At 37.1% G+C, this 23,271-nt stretch overlaps 1 protein-coding gene across 1 annotated transcript in view; it reads left to right on the top strand.

Moving 5' to 3' along the window:
* The first annotated feature begins 6,739 nt into the window (after window positions 1-6,739).
* The window catches only part of pea15 (proliferation and apoptosis adaptor protein 15), a 79,792-nt gene continuing 63,260 nt past the window's right edge, over window positions 6,740-23,271 (top strand). Inside the window, exons 1-2 of the mRNA XM_079810763.1 lie at window positions 6,740-7,058; window positions 9,826-9,901. Of these exons, the coding sequence (XP_079666889.1) occupies window positions 7,042-7,058; window positions 9,826-9,901 (93 nt within the window). The 5' untranslated portion in view covers window positions 6,740-7,041. The remainder of the gene's footprint in view (window positions 7,059-9,825; window positions 9,902-23,271) is intronic.

Genomic DNA, 23,271 nt, shown 5'->3' on the forward strand with positions numbered 1-23,271 from the left:
TCCATATTGTTTTGTGTCTGTTGCTTTTTTTCCAACTCAAATCTAATTCAGCACTTCTGCAACTATAGTTTGAGTTGCTGTAGTTTTATTGAAAAAACTCTAAGAGAGTGAGCGAAAGAGAGAGCGAGAGAGGTAAAATGACTCTGCATTTTCTTTGTTTCTCTGTTGACTCACCCTCCATTCTCTCTCTCTCTCACACACGCACACACACACACAAACAACCAGTTCCTTTCAGCGACATCACAGAATGAGTCCAGTGGAACGGAGCTTTCCAGAACCATCAGATGACACAGGCATGTGCTCTCTGAATGGTGCTTTCCACAAATAGGGCACAAAACAGGGTATCTTAAAAAGAGTATACTTTTCTGACTGTTTCTTAACACACTGAAGTACACTTTAAAAAAAGGAATGCTTGTCAGTACATTTAGCAGTACACTTTAACCATATTTCAAAAGACAATTGAAGTAATTATGAAAGTATAAAGATGTACTTAAGCCCACTTACAGCTTTTCTCAATCGATTTGACATATTTCTCTGAATGTAGTTTCTTTCAAAACAATTAACACAGCAAACTAAACACTCTTATGCTGAAACATTTCAGTATTTCACTCTTATGTTAAAACATTTCAGTATATACTGAATAATGAAGCACTTCATTTTATTCTAGTAATGCATTTATCAAAAATAAATACTAACATCAAAACTACAAGTGTGTTCTCTGTTGATTTGACAAATGGAGCTACACTAATACATGAATGAAAATATATGTTTTTGTGTTCTTTAATCGTGTTCTTTAAACGTGGATCCATCCTTGTTCCTCAACTTCTCCACAGGCCTCTTCCATCACTTGAAGAAGACTTACTTGGTTGTAAACAACTACACAATTTTGCTCAATTTGCTCCTTATCACCCTGTTGAAAGTGGATTTAATTGAGGGAGTTAAAAAAAATTAGAAGCCTTTCTGTATTGAACGGCCCCAAGACAGCGCTGTGTGCCACAACTGTATTGCAAAACTTTTTGTCCAGGGACATTGACTGGCACAATGTTTATATTAGGCTGAACTCTGTACAGCTTCCTTCAAGGAAAGATCAATTTATGGCATGGTTAATTAATTTAGTTTAGTTTAGTTGTACATAATAACATGAAATAACTGGAACGTTATTGTCTGTTCAGTTTCCTGGACAGAAATTTATCTTTGACACTGGCAATACTATACATCCACATTTTCACATAGTAAAATCACATAAAACACATTAGTCCCTGTATACCATTCCATTACAGTATATATGTATATGCATGTAACACATGCATTCTCTCATATGTGTACAAGCACCTACCCATATAAATATACCTCAGTACCTTAATTAAGAATTTGGTTTAACACAGTCACCGCCAAAGGAACAATTTATCTTTTGTATATATTCTTATTGGCCTGCGGTACACGCAGCCTATGCCCCAAAGGGAAGGGCTTTTATTTATTTAATTATGGGTGGCTCTGATTTCATTTGAAACCTGTCGGTACCCTTTCCTCCCTCCTCTTGCACCTTGCTCTCCCCTTTCCCTCTATCCATGTCTTTTAATATTTTCTTCCCTGGCTCTTTCCACTAATACCATTGCCCTCCACTCTCTTCTCCCTCTACTCCTCTTCCTACATCCTAGTTCTGGGCGGTATGACCAAACATTTATATCACAGTATTTTTCAAAATTATCCCGGTTTCGCAGTATATGGCAGTATTTTTTCCCCCTATGCATGACAGGGTGTTAACCACATTTTCTACTGATTGAGAGAGGAAATGCTGCAGTAGATTGACTAAAATGCCCTATTTTACTGTCATGATGAATGGATATTGTAGAAAAATACCACACTAGAATGAATACAGGTTTGCAAAGCCCCACAAATTAATGATGTTGTGGGGAGACAACAAATAAAACACAGACCTGCAACACACTCATTACAGACACATGAATATTAAAATATGACCACATTTTAAAAATCTAACCCTATATAACAACAAACTGCCAAAACGAGGGAGAAACGCGGAAGAACATTTAAAAGGTCTAAGGATATTTTCAATACATTTAAGGGCACTACAGTCTCTGAAAAAAAGACATCAGTTTAACACAGAAATAATAAAGCAGTTACTTTTTTGCCCATTCTTCTTTGAATTGTCAGTCTGTTAACTTACATCATTGTCTTCAGTGTAGCAGAATAATCCATCGTGACATCGCGGTCATGATCAGATGTACGGCTGTATCAGTGTCCTTGTTTGCACATATATGACGTGATGAAAGTGAAATATGTGCGCATTACGCTGCTGGTTCATGTTTAGAGTACTAGAGTATATGAAATATGGCCATAAAAAAACTTAAACATGCTCGCTCCGGTCTGTATAGGATCTATATATGAGCCCTGTGGTGAGCATTGTTCATCTCATCGCCCCCTAAACCCTTAATCACTATTCCTTACTTTAGTCCACTTATACAGTTCACTTGAAAGAGTGAATGAAAACAAGTGAGCCAATTCGGACAGCCGCTGTGTGTACATCGGCTGTACACTTATTATTGCGATGCAATGTTGGATTGAATGAGTGCACTTCATAACGTTCACTATGGTTTCGGACACCACTACAAATGGGTGTTCCCTCAAATAGTGCCCTATTTAAGGGTATAGGGGGTGATTTCGGATTCAGCCATAGGCTGTAATGCGATCTCAGCTGTGTCCTCACTACAGTGCAACAGTGAAAAGGGACCCTTCTCAAACAGTGTCGCGCTACGCCGCGTTCCGAACGTTGTTTAAGCGACATATACCGGTATTGCGGTATAATCAAAATTCCTATCATAACAAAAATAAACACCGTTATTCGATATGAACCGGTATACCGCCCAGCACTACTACATCCTCCTAAATCCTCAACTTCTTGCTCCATCTCCTCTACCTATACCATATTTTCCTTTCCCCTCATCTCTTTCTACCTCTTCCACTGTTCGTCTTCCTCTCAATATTACCCTTCCTCTATCCTCTCTAAAACCTTTCACTCTTACACTGCTTCCTTTTCCCATTCTTCTTTTTTTGTTGTTGTTTTTCTTTTTCTTTTTTATAGTTTTTGTATATAGCTGTGCAAACAATTAGAAAAAATGTCCTGTGTTGTGAGTTTTACTAACTCAGCAGATATTTATTTGGGAATAACTGAGAAAATTCCAAGTGCAACTGAGAATTTAACAAATAACAGAGTTTAGTTTTTTTGTGTTTGGAAAAATGCCCCACAAATGATTGTGATTTTTGTAAAACCGATAAAAAGAGCTGCAATTATTTTTTTTCTGATATATTAAAGTTTTGGTTGGCTGAATGAACTACTGTGGAAACATTAAGAATGTTTTGAAATTAAAATGACGTGATTTGGGAATTTGCATGAAATGAAGGAAAATGTACAACCTGTTTAGGACAATTACAAAGTGTTCAGATTACTATGTTAACTGTTTTGAGAACAGTGACCTGTGTTTGGAGAAATTTCACGAGTTCACACTTACATATAATTTAGAGAGTCAATTTAAATGCGTATTTGGCGTGCTGTCCGGGGGGAGGGCTCTGAGCTTGGAATTTGACCCGAACCCAGAGTTCTCCCCCCGTGTATGTAAGTGGTTAGAACTAAAAGTGTGGAGAAGGGGTGGTGGAGGGATGCTGATAAACTGTCAACAAACGGAGGCAAGACTGCTGAATATATATATATATATATATATATATATATATATATATATATATATATATATATATATATATATACAATATATATATATATATATATACAATATATATATATATATATACAATATATATATATATATATATACAATATATATATATATATATATACAATATATATATATATATATATATATATATATATATATATATATATATATATATATATATATATATATATATATATATATATATATATATACACACCTCTTATTGTTGAGTGGCTGAGTGCTATCCTCATGTCAATTATCTGAACGTGCTCCTCCCGAATTTTGTTAATAAAACATAAAATGTCAAATTGATTAAGAAAAACTGTATAGGGTCAAAAACACTCAAAAAAGGAATTGCGTGGTTTCAGTTTGGAGCTCCGTCAAGTTGATTCTTAATCCTGTTTTCATCTTAAGATCAATTTTATAACAGAGTTGCAGATTTAGGCTAAGATAAGCTTTAACTTCCTAGCTAGCAACCAAATGTTTTCCTCATTGATCTTTTTTTTTTTTTCTAAATTAGGATAATGGCAATAACATACATACAAATACAAAATCCTCCCTGCTCCACAAAATGATATCTGTTTAGTACTATATGTTAAAGGAACACTCCACTTTTTTTGAAAATAGGCTCATTTTACAAGTCCCCTAGAGTTAAATAGTTGAGTTTTTGAATCCATTCAGCCAATCTTTGTATCTGGCGGTAGCACTTTTAGCATAGCTTAGCATACATCATTGATTCTGATCAGGCCATTAGCATCTCATTCAAAAAATGACCAAAGACACTTTCAATATTTTTCCTATTTAAAACTTCTACTTTTTTCTATAAGACTCTTCTACAGTTACATTGTGTGCTAAGACCAACTGAAAATGAAAAGTTGCGATTTTCTACACCTATATGGCTAGGAACTACTTTCTCATTCCTGCATAATAGTCGCAGATCTTCGCGGCCGTACCATGGTTGCAGCAGCGCAATGATATTACAGCGCCTGAAAGTAGCCCCCAGCTAGGTAATTTTCAATGTGACCGGCACTAAGTTCGTGTAGTTGCAGAGAAAGTTTCAGGCTTGCAGCCGACAAATTGTGTTGTGGATTTACCTGTGTGATTAGCCATGGTTCTGTGTGTTGTAAAGGGCTGTGATAGTAAGTCGAAGGTGTATACTACCACCATGTTTCACAGAATACCAACAAATCATTGCGCCGCTGCAGCAATGGTACAGCCGCGAAGATCCGCGACTATTACGCAGGAATGAGAAAGTAGGCCCTAGCCACATAGATGTAGAAAATCGCATCTTTTCATTTTTAGTTTGTCTTAGCACACGATGTAACTGTATAAGAGTCAAGTTTTAAATAGGGAAAATATTGAAAGTGTCTTTGGTCATTTTTTGAATGAGATGCTAAAGGACTGTTTAGAATCAATTATGTATGCTAAGCTATGCTAAAAGTGCTACCGCCAGATACAAAGATCGGCTGAATGGATTCAAAAACGGTAAAACTCAACTATTTAACTCTAGGGGACTTGTAAAATGATCCTATTTTCAAAAAAAGTGGAGTGTTCCTTTAATATTATGTCATTTTAATTTCCCAGAACCTCTGAGATTTAACAGCCTTAAATTCTCATGATAAGAGGAAATGCGAATTTCTATGCGTTTCTACATGATCTACTTTTTGTGATGGGTTAGATTTATGTTACATAATAAGCATTATCTAATATATACATGGGATTTGTGCCTTTAATGCTCTTAATGGGACCCATTTGTGGAAAGTGCCTAACGAATCGACTAGGTCCAAAAACTTGTTTTTCTTCTCCAGTTTCCCTCCCTCCCTCTCTGCTTTCTCTTTGTCTCTGTGTTTCCTCAGGATGTTTTTAGAAGTTCTTCTATGAGTCTCTTTCTTCTCGGTTTCGTGAACGAGTTGGTCTTGTGACAGCGAGAAAGAACTTCCCCATTAGAGCATTTCCTGGGGCTCTCACAAATACGCTGCTTTGATATCAGGTTTATGGATGTCAGGGTCTTGCTCTCATTTGCATGAATGTGTTTTTCTGTCTATGCACTCGTATTTTTGTATGTTCATGAGAAACTAAGCATGCACGCTCATATGCCCGAGGCCATGAAAAATACTGAATAAATAAGTCAGCACATGATCTATATATGACAAAACAACTATTGTGCATACGAGGATCAGACCTCATGTAGAAATATCGTCTGTGCATCAGATGCAGAGCAGAATCTGGTTGGCTTTTCACTCCACGGCAGACTCACGCGTGTGATGTAAGTCAAAGCAAACTGGGTCACGGCAGCATGGCGGACTGCCACCGTCAGCACAGCGACTAAATCCTCTTCCACTGCACTTACAAATCCCTTTCAAAAACCAAATTAAATGCTAACTTTGTGTTAATACTACACTGATACCAATGAACTTCATTCTCAACAGCAGGAATTTGCATTTCAAATGTACAAATGAAATTTCCATAAAACTGCCTACTGCTGAAATATGCAAAATATTACAATAGGCATGTACTGATGCACTGTGATTAAGTGGCTAAAGTCTCTCTCTCAGTTCAGTTAATATATTTTAATTGGCATGACAATAGGGTTAGTATATTTTGTATACTGCCAAAGCATTAAACAACATAGAAAATAGCTTATAACTGAACAGCTGAAATAGGATTTCAAAAATAAGTAGGCCTATCATAAAGACATGCAATCATGTTCTTTATTAAACTCTGCAATGCTTTCAAACTCTATTCTCTTTGGATTTGCAGTGTATTAAATCTTCACAAATGTAAAGTCAATACTTGGATGTGTATTTCGTGGCAGATTTTTATAGTCCCAGACAGGGCCGGATTAACATAAGGGCTAGGTGGGGCTGAAGCCCCAGGGCCCGAGCACGGAAGGGGCCCGTGATTGGCCGAGGAAATGATTGACAATCGATCGGGAGCACCTAAAGTTTTCCTTTTGGGCCGCTCGCTAAACCACACCACGCCCCCACATATTAAGCGCTGTTATATTATTTAGGCTACTGGAGTGCTGCGAGTGCATGGGAAAATCAAAAGCCAGGTGAAGAAACGGCGCTGAATAAACCGTGTGCGCATCCAGCAGTCGCAGCGCGAGAGCAGCTGGGTCGTCTCACGCACAGCGCTGACGAACTCGTTTGGCGCTTTCGCCGCTCTTTTGAAGTCATAACGAGCACCAGGCAGTCGCTTTATCCATTTGAATTTGATACAAGCTCAACATCATGTGTACAGTAAAGGCTCTGTGGTGAAACTGGCTGAACCAGACTGAAAAGCTCCGACCATGTCTGAAGTGTTGAGGTAAATATAGGCTGTCTACACGATGGCCGTAGCCAGCTATGAGATCTCCGAGGTCCGGACCTTTGTATTTTTCCGAGCAGTAGGCTGCATAGCTAATAAATGTTGTGAAATAATTGACCACCAATAGAGTGCTTTATGTACACAGAAGCTGCTGCGGGAGTCACGCGACGCTTCAGTAAACAGTGTGAGATGTAGGCTAAGTATAGCTAAACTAAACATTTCATATTTGACAGCTGTTTTAGGATAGAAATGTTAAACAAGGAAAAGACTATCAGCCAGAGCTCAGCTTTAGGAGGGGAAGAGAGAGGGCAAGAGAAGGAGACTGAGAGAAAAAGAAAGAGTAATGGAAATGAGAATGAGAGAGTGATTAAATGAGGAGAGAGCAGGTATGACCAGTGTTGCCAACGCTCGCAAGACAAATAAGCAACCACAGCTTCAAAAACAAGCCCAATATTATTATATTATTTATTATCATCAATATCATTTATTCTCAATTATTTTTTATCAATAAATGAGCCTGCAACATATTAAACTGAAACCTCTCTGAGTTTGAAAACAGATGTGATTTTACAAAAATCATCAAATTGCAATAAAGGGCACAAAATATCCTCCGACTAACTCCGAGTTAGTGCACACATAGGTGCAGAGTAGTGAACACGCACTGCAAACCGTGAAAAAGACAAGCCCTGCATCTCAATGTGCATATACTATCTGCCCTAAATAGTATTGAAAATTACTAATGTCACATGCTATTCAGGATGGATAGTATGCACATTGGGATGCATGCAAGCACTAAGGGAGTGCTGCAATATAGCCACATATTTATAATAAAATAATTTGGAACCATACCTACTGTTAGTATACTTGTTTTATTTTTATTATAGCCTGTAATGATAAATATGTTATACAAATATTTAAAAAATTAAATGAGGTGCCTGTCCTCCCTGTTTCCTCTCCATCTCTGTGCATCTCTCCTGGTGGCATTGTTTGTGGAAATTTATACGTCTATTTACGTCTACTAACTATCATTACGTGAATTTATAACGTCACATGCCTGCACGTTGAACGCAATTTTTCTTCAATGAGGGGGAGAAGGAGGCAGGATGTGAGGTCAAATTACTACAGCACTTGTATCATTGCACTGATTGGCTATTAGCTGAGAGAAGACAGTGTCAGTCAATGTATTGGACAAAACAGCGACCATAAATGTAACGAAACGAAGTTGCTTGTCATATTTTCCTAACAAGCAACCACATTTTTTAAAATAAGCCCAAAAAACTGCAACACGTGAATTTTTTTTACACGACCTGCCATAAAAAGAAGCCCAAAGTCGCTTGTTATACGCAGACTTGGCAACTATGGGTATATGACAGATAATCTACTGCCCACTAACATGGTTTTGAAAGCTATTTATTATTACATTTTAGCCTTCAAACATCTTAAAATGAACATATATAGATCAGAGAAATCAAAATTTTCTTGGGGGACCATGCCCCCCAAACCCCCCAAAATACCTCTTATTTGGGACCTCACAGGTCTTAAAACTCCTTAAGGCAGTTGTATATACTCAAAATTTGTTGCTTTTTCTGGAAACCGGTTTACTTTGACCTCATATCTGGAGTTAATGCATTTATGCTGTTAATGTGTTGCAGCCTGGAATATTTATATATAAGGCCTTTTGAATATTAAAATGGAAAATTCAGACAGTATATACTCATTGTATCTCTGTGCTTTGAAGATTTCGTTTTTGAAAAATACTAATTGTTTCTGTGGTAGAAAACGTTGTGGCACTAAGATCAGCTACTATGGGGGCCCTTGGGTTTGTCATAGCCCCAGGGCCCTACATGTTCTTAATCCGGGCCTGGTCCCAGAGAGAGCTGTACAATCATGTCCATAGCATCGCAAGATCAAGTGCTGTTTAAAACTCAATAAACAAGCAAGCGGATGCTCAGAAAAGATAATAGGGCCTATAACACAGACACTGATAGATAGATAGATAGATAGATAGATAGATAGATAGATAGATAGATAGATAGATAGATAGATAGATAGATAGATAGATAGATAGATAGATAGATAGATAGATAGATAGATAGATAGATAGATAGATAGATAGATAGATAGATAGATAGATAGGGATGGATAGATGGATGGATGGATGGATGGATGGACGGACGTACAATCGCACATGTCTTTTGTTGACATTGTTGGCTAACTGTACTTCCCCTTGTGGGCAGATACAGTACTGCAGGGCGCAGATGAGACCATTCTCCACCCAAATGTAAACCACTGGAGTTCTCAGTAGATTAACAATTCTTGTCATATTATACTGTAATTCTTCTTCTTTTAAAGATCGATAAGGTGGCTGGTCAGCGGATTTATCGCAGCCAGAGAGAGAGAGAGCGCATGATGATCTGGGATTGTGGAGAATAAAAAGGAGGAGGGATTATCTGACCGGATAGCAAAATGACATCAGGCCCGAAAAATGTGTGTATGTGTGTGTGTTTGAGGCTGCAGACAGTGTGACTGGGAAAGAGAGAGAGGGAAGGAGGAGGGGGCTATAGGGAGGAAAAGGCGTTTCCATTCTCAACCGGCGTGAAACGCGCGAGCACGATCGAGTGAACGGACGCTTAAAGTTTCCGTGGCGTCTTCTTTTATAACCTCACTTCATCATATTACATTCGCAGTCTAGTTTTGATGCTTTTCCTTTATGTTTTGACTGAACTGTGTTTGTGGTGAACTGGACTTTGTATTTGGGTGGTGAAAGCGCACAGCGGATCTCATCCATCACTACACCGAGAACATCATCATCACCATCTTCGCTGGATTCCCGAGCGCCCGGAGTAAGTCACATTCTTGATTCGCATGACATTCTTTGAAGTCCTAACTTATATTGAATCACAAAACTTGGCCATCATTCAAATGGCTACGTAGCCTACCATAGTGTCTATCTATCTATCTATCTATCTATCTATCTATCTATCTATCTATCTATCTATCTATCTATCTATCTATCTATCTATCTATCTATCTATCTATCTATCTATCTATCTATCTATCTATCTATCTATCTATCTATCTAGGCTGTTATTTTGTGCTGTGCTGTGATAATTAATTTGGTATCGGTTTTGTTTCGATTCAAGTAGCCTAATTCTTATCGCGAATAGCGGAGGGCGCACAGTTCGCCACGCAACCAGACCGCTTTCATGGGCTCGATTGAGATCTGTCCGGCTTAATCCTCGGGTATGTGAATGTGCACCGTATTAAAAAAATAATGTAGGCTACTTATAATTTTTTTTTTGTCGACGAAACAAAACCCGAAAGCAATTTGAATAATGACTCATCCCTGATTTTTAACTAAAACGTTGCTTGGTTGGTCAGAGTGCCATGTTGAAAAATCTTTTTTTTGTGGTTTAAATTCAGCCATAGGGTTGCATAGGCTAATCATATGTAGCTAGCTAATTGATAAAAAAATCCGGGAATTAATTAAAATTCCTGTACAATGTCTGCTTTCACCACCGCCCCTTTATTATTTTCACTATCTGGCAGTCATTGAACATTCGTGTTTATTAGCTAAAGGAGCTCATTAAAACTGCTGTGGAAACAGTCTGGACTAACTCATAATGCAACCTCATGACACAAACCCTCTTCCTCTTGGAGTCTAGTGCTTCCCTGTTCCCTTCACGTTTTTTCTTCTTGCTTGAACAAAGTAAAACCAGATCCGAGTGTGCAAGTGCATAACCAGATGCAGTATCTGGCTGTCACACAGGTGTGTGTGTTTCCTGCACCTGGCAAATGGTTTCTGCTCTCCTATCTCATATATTGATTTGTGTTTTGCCTGTGGTAAGGAAAGGAGGCAGCTCAGCAGAATACACCTCCCTCATTGTCCTTGTGTGTGTGTGTGTGTGTGTGTGTGTGTGTGTGTGTGTGTGTGTGTGTGTGTGTGTGTGTGTGTAAAGAGTGTTTCAGGCTGAGATTGTTTGCTGGCCAAAAAAGATGCTGGAAACCTTCTTTAACAGAAACGTTAGACCAATAACAAACCAAATCCCCAGCAATACTATTTTCTTCTGGTCCTGGCAGTCTTCAGTCTCTCTTTCTCACAAACAGACTCATGAAATGACAGGCAAAACAGAAAAATGGCAAATAATCTTAAGCAGTTTGTGAACTTGTGTGTTGTAACCCAAAAATGAGTCGCATATCTGTTCTGGAAAAGAAAAAAAATCTGAATGCACATAATAATAAACGAATCGTGCATAGTTGTTATAGCAAGGTACTTATCAAGGGATATGCAAAAAGCCTTCCATATCTTTTGCTACTTATGTATGTTAAGTAACACTTTTTCTTCTCTTACACTTACTTGGTAAAATCTAGTTGAATTAGGCAGGTTTTTATTGTATAATACACAATTTTGGTACCTTTATTCTGTGGAGGCTTTTTCACTGAAGTTTTAGTAAGGCTGTCACTGTTGCTTTTGTTCATGAAAGTTTTTGCTGGAATTCTGGAAATGTTATATATTTCGGCATAATACTGAATGACACTGGATTGCAAACAAAAGCATTTGATAAGGAGTGTTCTAGTGCCATGCAAGTCTCTCTTGAGCACTGTTACATAAGATCCATTTGGGGTTTCAGGTTTGCTGTAAATATGTGTGTGTGTGTGTGTGTGTGTGTGTTTGGGTCTCTCTGGTAAATCTTAGTCCTGCTGTTCAATCTCCTGAGTGATATAATGACCGTGCAATTTTACATCCGGTCCGTTCTCACTCACAAGGTCGAGCTGAATCTATCCTCTGTTGAGTCTCATTTAAACAGTCAAAGGTTCACAGCACCTCTGATCTCTAGCCCCCCCCCAGCCGGTACCGACCACCGTTTCCTTGTCATCATGATCGGCTGATCTCGATCAATCAAGCTTTATAAAAAGTGATATGTAAGCTCTCTTTTGACAGTGTTTTACAGCTGGAGCACGCTTTGATTGGATTCATTGCTCAGATTGACAGGTCTTGATTTACCGTGTGCCATAGAATAAGAGCGCACAGCTTAAACAGAGCTGGAAAATCATTGATCATCAAATAGGATCTTATTATTGGTACTTATTCTATGTAATATATATTTAATGCTTGGTGGCATTTACATGTAGTTATTTTGTTCAGTAAAGCCTAGTTCAGACTGCACGATTTTCAAACTCGTCGGATCACAGTTCTTTTTCACACTGCATGACTATCTGGGGTAGCATTCAGTCACTGCTGTGTTCACACTGACCAATGGATCAGCGACAGGGGGTTTCACACTGCATAACTGTACAAGAGGAAAAATCACCGACAAATCTGTCCCGTCCGCAAACTACGTGAAAGTGAGAAGTGAATTGAGAAAGAAACAATGCAAGATCACACGTGAGAACAGATGGGAGTTCTCGCTCGAGACTGGAATTGTTATTAAAAATATAGACTGCAGTGCAGAAACTTGCAATCCAAATTGTGCACTGATTTTCAGCAAAAGGAGAGAAAGAAAAAAAGATTATGGAGGTGGAAATGGTTGGGGAGACACAGGGAGCAAGGATTGTGTTCTGCAAAGAGAGTTTGAGGTAAATAAATAATTTTGCAATGTGCTGCTGTTGCGGCTGGTCAAGCAAATGTTTGTGCTTTGTTTCTGTTTGATATAACTGTATATCTATTAAAATACTGATATTTTGGTCTATAACTCCTCCCTGAACCTCCAGCTGCGCTGTATCTTGCTCTCTCATTGGCTGTTGGTCATCGCCGATGTAATTTTCAGTCAGAACACATTTCACACAGCAGGAGTTTGAATCACCGACATGTTCAGATATTTAGCATGCCAAATATCTCGCGGGCGTCGGCGACTCATCTGCGATTATCTCGGATCTTTGATCATTCACACTGCGTAATTGTCACTCGCGTGCTCGAGCACCGATTTGCCTGTGATTTCTGCCATTTGTCGGCGAATTTGCAAAACCTGTTGACGAGTCAAAATCGGGGCTAAAATCGGGCAGTCTGAACTTGGCATTAAACACTCAGATCACTTGTTTGGATTGTTTTTTTGACTTTTGATAAAAAGGCTACCATGGTTCCAAATGCCATAACTTTTGATTGCTTTGAGATATCAAAACAAAATTTAGCCCAGATGCAGTTTACATGATTGTGTGAATAAGCCCAAACTTTATGACCTGTCATATATACATTCTAATAGTTATCTTGTAAAGCATGGGGTTTTCACAGCAGTTGTAACTAGGGCTGGGCGATATGGAGCAAAAAATATATCTCGATATATTTTGCTATATCTCGATATACGATATATATCTCGATATCTTTACAGGAAAAATAACCCCCCAAAAACTACTGCAAAAACAAATATGCCAAATACCACAAAGTCTTTTTTTTTTATTGAAGTGCAAAGAGGTAGGCAGTTCATGTAGGAACAAAGTAGGGATGCAACAATACAGTAAGTCCACAGTTCAATGCATACCTCAGTTTTTTTTACCATGGTTTTCGGTTCGGTTCTGATGGCTAGTCGCATCAGATTTTTGCTATTCTATTCTTAGCCGAACAGCAAGAGCTTAAGGAGGAAAAAAATACTATTTTTTTATTGCAATACTCTTTCTTTATTTTACTTAAAAGACTTGAAAAACCTTACTTAAACTTAAAACTTTACTTTTAAAAAACCTTGTACACATTCCTAGTGTACTGTATAATATAAAATAAATATATATTTATAAAGATTTACACTGGCAGCTCAGAGCTGTACAGCAGCATTTAAGTATGGAATTGAATTAATAAATGTAAAAATAAAACACTACATAGACTTCCCTATAAAATATACATTGATTCTTATTAAAGCTACTGTATTAGTTTTTCAGCCAAGAGCCGTGAGTGATTTTGTCTTTGTCTTTTGTTATTTTATTAACCACTAAAGGAATAGTTCACTCAAAAATGAAAATTATGTCATTGATTACTCGCGCTCAAGTTGTTTTAAACCTGAATAAAGTTCTTTCTTCTGTTGGACATAACATATATTTTGAAGAATATTGGAAACCAAACAGTTGCTGGTCCCCATTGTAGGAAATAATATGAATGTCAATCGCTACCATCAGCTGTCTGTGTTCAACAGAAGAAATTAATACAGGTTTGGAACAACATTAGAGTGTGTAAATAATGACATAATTTTAGAGTGAACTGTCCCTTTAAGGACAAGCGGCAGCGTGTTCACTAGGCTTTTTTGTCAATTTAAGACTTTCACGCATCTAATATACAGACACACGCCGATTTTACTTTCACTTTAGACATAACCGACTGTGTTTGTTAACCTTGTGTGTATTTGACAGTATTAGTGCAGTAAGATTTAGTCCAGTAATCACTTGTTTGACAGGCTTTTAGTGCGCGCGCTCGGGAAAGCGCATGGTGCCCTATGCGCAAGGCTTTAAAACGCATGCAAATAATTTTTCATTCAAAAATAAAACAACTCAAATCAAGAGCATAGTAAGTAACCTTCTCCAGCAAGCAAGCCGCTCTCTCTTCGTAGTGTACAGTCGCGGGAGTTCTTGTCTCGCAAAGTAATGCTGCCTAGGTAAACTGTATCTTGGATCAAGTGTTTGAGAACCAACTGTCGGCATTCATGGCAGTAGACATCTGTCTACTGTTCGTCCGACGCCTTAATGAAATGTAATGGGTCATAGACAAACTAAACAATCAAATTACTCTTCAAATAAATTGTTTCTGGTTTCTGTCATTTAGGCTGTTTTTTATCACAATGTTAGTTCAAGTGTTCGTTCTTTAAATAAGTTTGGTTTTAGTTAGTTTTTTGATGCTATATAAACGGGGTAGTGACGTCATGATTGACAGCTGAGATTGACAGTTTCTCTGAGCGAAGTCATCACTGAGGCACTAACATACATTTTTCGGGAACTTCGGGAGAAGGTTGGATCTTTAACTTTAATCTCTACATTTCCATAACTGTTTATTTCACAAAAAGTTTTTGATTAGGTAGGAGTGTAGGCGGGACCTTGATATCGCGGCTCATCTTAGCGTTCACTACTGCACAGACTCAAGACCCAAGATGTCAGTGCCATATTTGAACACTAGCAGCTTCACTTACATCAACGGAAGAGTGAAGGGCGGAAGATGGAATCAACGTCTGATCTGTTGTCTATGGCTACACGCAACGCAATTCTGCGTCACGCGATAAAAGGTATATTTTCAATGTTAATTAGAGTTGTTGTCCTAACCAGCCGCGACAGTGACACGCGATGATTCTATTTTTAGAAACAGTTTCTATTTTTTTGCGCTGTTGCTGCTTGAACATCAGCACAAAACATGGCAATGATAATCTCAGGTAATGTTTATGTGCTTTATTTAATGTTAAAAGCGTGTAATGTGACTTGAATATAATGTGAAATATAGAGTGTACGTATATTTTTTTCTGCACAACAATAATTGAAGCTAATGATGGAAAAAGTGGCAATGTCTGATACACAATGATGAAGAGACGTTTCACTCATACTTACCGCAGACTGAAAAGTAAACACAAAATAAGTATAATCTGCAAAACTTGAAATGGCTCAGCGATTTACTGCAGAGCAAGTACTGAACGCAATCTAATATTAGTGTCAAGACAGTGACACTAATATTAGATTGCGTTCAGTACTTGCTCTGCAGTAAATACCCTTAACCCTCTCGAGTCGGCCGTCGCGCCGGCGTGATTGGCTTGCTTTTTTTCTTATCAGTGCCAAAGAGACTCAAATAACTCGTTCTTTATCATTCATGCAAGTGTTGTACATCATTATATTCTGTTAAGTTTCTATTTTTTTTTGTGTACAGTCACAATAAAAACAAATTGTTGTGCTTTTTGCAAAATAAGGGAAACAAACATGATTCGCGATCTTCAGCCTCTCTTTCAATGATGTCTAATCTGATTCTCTTCAGAAAATGACCTCTAGCTTAATGAGAACTTGACACACAAACATGAGCCATATGTCTAAAGAAATGTTTAAATGTCAGGTTTTAAATCATGTAAATCAAAACGAAAACAAATATTCTGTGTTTATGTAATTTGTGTGAAAAGTGGGAGATATCAGTCAACTCATTATTGCCTCATTACCCGCTAATGCGGCCACGCCCATGGCCGCGCACTCATTCAGATTCAAATACAGGCGATCCATACGTCGACGCCCACACACACATTAACTCAAACAAACAGATCAAGTGAAGCTATGGTTCAGATACATCGCTTTGAGTAATAATCCTAGGAGTCTGAGCTGTTTTGGGGCCCTTTAGAAGTTTTGACATGCTCTGACATTTTTGCATTTTTCAGTTGCTTATAAACATATTAATGGAAAAGGTGTAATTACACTGTATTCAGCACAAACTGGGCTACCATAATATGTGAGCAACATGTATGTACATGCTTATATTTTTGAGAGAATAATGTTTATGCATAATTTTTGAAAAAACTAAAAAAAAATTAAGGCTTCAAAACACACAATAGATACGTGTTCACAAGCCCTTTGATTATTGGGTGTTTTTGTGTAGAGTTTTTGCTTTAAACTGATGTGAGAATCATTGAGCCTACTCATTCACATAAAACAATATATGGATCTGGTGAAGAAGCTGTCAGTGATCAAAATATTGATTTTGAAGATGTTGAAAATGATAGTTCTGAGAATATGTTTGAGATCGCAAATATGAGGCAGATGCTGAATGTACAGGGAAATGAGCTCTGACGAGGACAGTGGTGATGGTATAAAACATCTGCTCAAACTGAACCCGTACAAGCTCCAAAAGGTAACAAAATTTATTTTATTTTTTTCTTCTGTAATTGTTACACTAATTTCAGGAGGGTTTTATATTATCGCGACTGGTAGAGATCCATCCGTGTTAGATATAGATCCGGTATATGTAAGAATATGTAAGAATGACTGGAGAAGCAGTCATGCATTTAAGGGTTAAAACCATATTTTATTACTGCCATTTGAAAGACTCACTGTAAATACTGTCCTGCATTAAGCAAAGTTAGAAACAGTCTCACACAGGTGTAGCATGCCATGCAGTGTAGGTCTTTAAAAAAAGTTTTAATAGCATATTCTTAAAGCATATTTTATCTTAACTGCATGTAATGCCTAATAAAGTAATGTTTACTAGCACCACTGCATTGTGTACTGCCGTTACCAGGGAAACAGCTCACTCACATCTCTGTGCAGATAAAAACATTATCAAAATTATTCCTGTTCACCTGGATCAAACAAATGATTCCCGATCACATGGAATAAAAAAAAATACTGTATTATGCATGCCAGACAAGTAATTTGGTGGTCATTTTGTAAAAACTACGCACCTGCACACTAGGGGTGTCGAAATTAATAGTTTCTTCGATGCATCGCAATGCAGACAAGGACGATTCGGTATCGTTTCAGTAATAGACCATAACCGATTATAATGTACTGATTATTTTCTGACGTCATTTGTCACGTACAGTATGTGCAGAGGTAGGCGAGACGCGAGTGTGAATAATTAAAATGATCCAACTACTTTAAAAGCCAACATCTGGGCACATTTCGGCTTTTATGACAACCTGGGGCCTGATTCACGAAAATCTTCTTAAGAAATAAGTTAAGAAAATTCTTAAGTTAAATTCTAAGAAGTTCGTAAGAATGTTCCTAAGTGCAATTCTTGAAAAATTCTTAAGAAGTTCTCAAATATTTTCTTAAGATCATCTTAATTTTTTACTTAAGAAGAAAATAAAAGGTTTATTTGGTGTTATTTTATTGAAAGGTATTACAGAATACTCAATGAATGAAAAACACCTCACACTATCATAATAAAAAAAAATAAAACTACCAAACACTATCATAATAAGTGTGCACTATTTTCGTTGTGACTGGCTTGACGGGAGTTGATCACTCAATGTCGTGTTTTTAATGTGCCGTGTCTGTAAAATCGTTATTTTATAAAAGCCTAGCCGTTTATCAAGAACGCTGCTCGGGTACCAAAGTATGGCCGTTAGATCTACACATGACGAATCATATCTCATAGACATCAGAGCCCGTGGCAGACGTCAGAAGGACTAGCCAAGGAAAGGCTGCTCTCGGCGGGGTTAACGAGCGCTGAACACCCGGTGATCGCCTGGATCTCACAACTCCAAAAACGGCAGATAAAATTGTAAAATAGGCGCTCTCTTTATAAATAAACCACAGATTTAATCTTTAAACAAGTACATTGTCGCCTGAAAAAGTCTTAAAGGTCCCGTTTTTCGTGTTTTTTTGAAGCTTTGATTGTGTTTACAGTGTGCAATATAACATGTGTTCATGTTTCGCGTGTAAAAAAACACAGTATTTTTCACACAATTTACTTATCTGTATACTGCTGTTTTCACTGTCCTCAAAACGGCTTGAAAGATTTCCCTGTTCTATGAAGTCCCTCCTTCAGAAATACGTAACGAGTTCTGATTGTGCCAGCGGTTCCTGTGTTGTGATTCGACAGCAGCTTAGGGCACGCAGAGCGCACGTTACCGGAAAGGTCACGCCTCTCACCATAACGGGGATGCATGCGCTCAATGATCTCTAAGTACAGCGTCCCTGGGAAAGCCAAACAAAGGTGACTTGACTCCGGGATGAAAATAACAGCGTCTTGACGACATGGCAACAAACAAACTATACGAACGCAACCGGACGCAACACTTCCTATTCTCCACGCGGGAGCAACAAGACCACGCCCCCTTTTTCGCGTGTTCTTGTGGGCGGAGGTTAGTCGACATACTGCTCTACTGACGTAATTAAAGCAGGAAATACCAGGATGTAGTCCTAACCAGCCGTTCGCTGTAGGCTTTGAAAGGGAACTTCTGTTAAATAAAATATCTCGCTTGGTATTGAACTTTGAGCTTTATAATTTTACAGGTATTATAAATGCTCTAACAGCAACATTACACACTAACTAAAGTTTGAAAAATGGGATCACGAAGAACAGGACCTTTAAAACTACAATTTGTGACACATTAACATAGTAGCATTTTTAAATTACACGGGGTTTCTCTTCCGCTATTGCTGGTTGGTGCGAGCTGGTTGCTGGTTTTATATGGTACTATTAGTTATAAATATTATATTTAGCTAGCTACTGTTATGTTGTAATGCTTACTATTTGAAACAACCCAATACATTTGTTAAACATCTTACATTTTGGTATTTAAGATAGGTTGGAGCTTGGTTATCCTAACTTTAAGAAGTTATTTAAGATGATTTTAAAGAACATTCTTTTCGTGAATATGAATACTTCTTAAATTTTATCTTAAGAACAATCATAAGAAAAAAGATAAGAACATTCTTAAGAAAAGTTTTTGGGAATAGAAAATAGTCTTATATTTTTTCTTAAGTTAGAAAATAAGAAGAAATTGGCAGTTAAGATTAATTTCATTCTTAACCCTCTGGGGTACTTCGAAGTGTTTTATATATATATTTTTTTAAATCGTAGCTTCATCGGAATGGTCCGAAACTTGGTGACTTTATTGGTACTTGGTATATGAACACCCCAAACAATTGGGGACATGATTTGTAAGTGGTCGTAAAAAAAATAGTCACACTCAAGACCTTCGGGTCAAAAATGACCCCCATAGGAAATTAATGGGAAATTGGCAAAAATATGAAAATACAGAGTTTTTTTGTGCATACAATCTACAAATCAGCCAGGATGCAGAAAAAAAGACTCAACAGTGAAGGGGTGAATCTCTAAAACAGACTAAAAAACTCACACACACACACACACACACACACACACACACACTTATACACACAAAAACACACGCACACACAAATGAACGCGCGTCATTCCAAAAGCTAATTTTGGGAAATGTGTGAAATAAAAGCAATTATTCATCAATGTAAGAAATAAAGTGCACAGCAATGAAAGCATGTGACTGTAAGCCATCAAGGTTGCAAAATAGACACACACACAAACACACATAGGGAAATATGAGACTGGTGACACTGTAACAGAGAAATGTGGAAATATGTGAAATAAAATCAATGAATCAAATAAAACAATGGGTAACAAAATAATTTCAAATTTTTCTCTTTCTAATGCAATGTTCAGGTTTGACTGTATTATAACGTAAAACTGGCACTTCAAATTACCATTATCATCATCGTGTAAACCTATTTCAAAGTTTGCTTTCTCAAGCCACCAAACACTGTTGCCATGCAAATGAACGGCCAGAATGCATTACAAATTTTCTATTTTAGTTGAAAATGGTGTCATGTAAGTGGCCCCAAAGTAAATAACTAAACGGAAATGAATCAATCAAAAACTTACTTTAGCTGGACTGGACAATACCTTTTTTCTAGAGCTGCTGTACAGCCAAAACAATCTCCATTAATTTCCTATTAGCACTGTAAAGCTGCTTTGAAACAATCTGTACTGTAAAAGGCGCTATATAAATGAAGGTGACTTGAATTGAATTGACTCAGAGAGTGGATTTACCTTTTTTTTTTTTTTTTTTTTTTACATTTTAACCAGTTGATGAAGAATAAGCTAATGTTCATTGTAACAATCGAAACAATGCGGACAATAAGGTATCTAGAATTATTCACATAACAAATGAAATATAATTTATCATTTTGACATGAAAGGCTGCAAATCTCACATGACTTTGCTTCAACAGTGTATGTGATTGGATAACTGGACTAACCAGCAGACCGATTGCATCACACTGCATCTCAAATGTTTGTTTAGTCATTCTGAAATTCCTGAGCCAAAGTCTGTTGACAAAATTATTTGGTTTAATTCCCTCCCAGAACCATCTCACATGATTGCGATCCCAAACACCAGGCATCTGAATGCAAGATAACATGACAGTGTTTATTGTGGAGCCGCAAGGCATTTATGATGGAGGAAAAAAGGGCCACATTTTCTTCCCCGATTGCAGCACATATTTTGTGCCAATTTCCCTGGAAGTGACAGTTTTATTCTCTTGAATACATGGGATGGAAACTGTGCTTTGTTCTCAAATTTTTAATGCAATATTTCATTTTTTTATGCATAAGTTGAATTCCAATTTTGGATGGAAACATAGCTATAGTAAATGTGCATTGTAGAACATCTTTAGGAAGTTAAAGACTGCAATCACATCAAAGGATTTTATATATATATATAATATATATATATATATATATATATATATATATATATATATATATATATATATATATATATATATTTAAAATATATATATATATAAAAACTGGACTAACAATTGCTGAGTGGCCAACCAATCTGCCCTCTGCAGTTTCTCTCACATTCACATACTGAGATGCTCACAGGTACACACTCACAAACACATGCACACAGCACCCTCATAATTCACTCCCTCTTCAGCCAAATGAAATGTCTCGCTGGGAATAATTGGATTTGATAAGACCTGATTCAGTTCAGACTTCTGCACTCAATTTGTGGTGCTACTGAAAGCATCTGCCAAGGACCGAAGCACAGTGTGTGTGTGTGTGTGTGTGTGTGTGTTTGAGTGATGGTGGGTGTTGAAGTGGGAGTTTTTAAGTAAAGGCAACATGATGCACCACCCACTGTTTTATTTGGTAACAATTACATATATAAGCATCTATTTATCATCTTATAGAATAGTGTGAGCTTGACTTTTTTCCAGCACACTGCAAACTAATCTTTGTTAATTTACAGAAAACTGAACCTATCTTTCTGTTAAATCGTTAACGGATTTTTAGTTTACTAAATGTGGTGCACTGATCTTTCTGTTGGTTAATGGAATACAGTGTTCTGGTGTTAGTGTCTGCCAGTTCTGCTATTGATTTTTTGTTGTTGTCTTTTAGATGGGAGTAACATCAAAGCGTTAGAACTTAAGGTCACAAAAGCTTTTGAAATTCAGATAATTGAAACATTGAATTCAAATAATTGTCTCTTCCCATATCGATTAGATTGTCGAGAATGTTACAGGGCTATATACTAAAGTTAACTAAAAAAAACATTTTTTTGTAAAAAAAAAAGTGCTTTATCCATTTAACAAACTACTCTTAAAGGGTTAGTTCACCTAAAAATGAAAATTAGCCCATGATTTAATCACCCTCAAGTCATCCTAGGCACTATCCGCGAGAGGCGTCAAAGCTTGCGATGCTTCTATACATTCACAGGGGTTACTCTTTTGCCCTAAGTCGAATTGCAAACAGCTTTCTGCCGGAAGTTAGTTATTTTAGTCTATAAAGTTTTAAATATGGATATTTTTCTTACACAAATGCGCCACTTCGCTTCAGATGGCCTTTATTAACCCCCGGCCCGGAGCCGTGTCGAGCAGTTATATGATGGATAGATGCACTTTTATGGACTTCATAAATGATGCAACAATTCATTGCCATTATAATGCTTGGATTAGCCAGGACTTTTTAAATATAAGATTTTATTTGTCTGAAAGAAGAATGTCATATACACCTAGGATGACTTGAGGGTGAGTAGTATAATGGTCTAATTTTCATTTGTGGGTGAACTAGCCCTTTAATAGAAGAATAGTATTTTTTATATTGATATTTCAGTCATCATTTACTCACCCACAATCCACACTTGCAGATCTGACTTTTTTTGTCCTGTGGAACACAAAAGAAGATATTTTTGTAAAATGTCTTATGTTTTTTATCCATACTATGAAATTCAGTGGGGGCTTAAAGAACATTTATTGTATGGACCAAAAAAATAAAATCTTCAATTCATTTTTTTTTATGTGTGTGAATTCTCCCTTCAGGCTTTGATCAAATGGCCTATTATTTTGAGCTGTAGCGCAACTCACAACAGCTTTCATTTCCACAACTCGGCTGTGTTCAGTTGAAGCGGATGGGGGTTGTCATGGCAACGGCTTTCCTATACCCTCAATGATGTCATGTTCTGATGATGTGTGGATGAATTGATCTTTAGTCTGGAGGCACAGCATCCCTTTTAAAAGGACATTAATTCTGACTGGGAGTGAGTGTTACTAAAGATAATGATCTAGATGAAATAACAATGAGCAATATATATTTTTTTTAAAGCATTTGTTATTCTTTGTTAACGTTATTTAATAAAAATCTAATTGTTCATGTTAGTTCACTGTGCATTAACTAATGTTAACAAATACAACATTTGTTGTTTTAAAAATATAGTAAATGTTGTATACATTTGACCAAGCTTAATAAATGCTGTGGAAGTATTTTTCATTGTTAACTATGAAAA

This window comes from Gobio gobio, assembly GCF_949357685.1.
Source record: "Gobio gobio genome assembly, chromosome: 2".
Classification (NCBI taxonomy): domain Eukaryota; kingdom Metazoa; phylum Chordata; class Actinopteri; order Cypriniformes; family Gobionidae; genus Gobio; species Gobio gobio.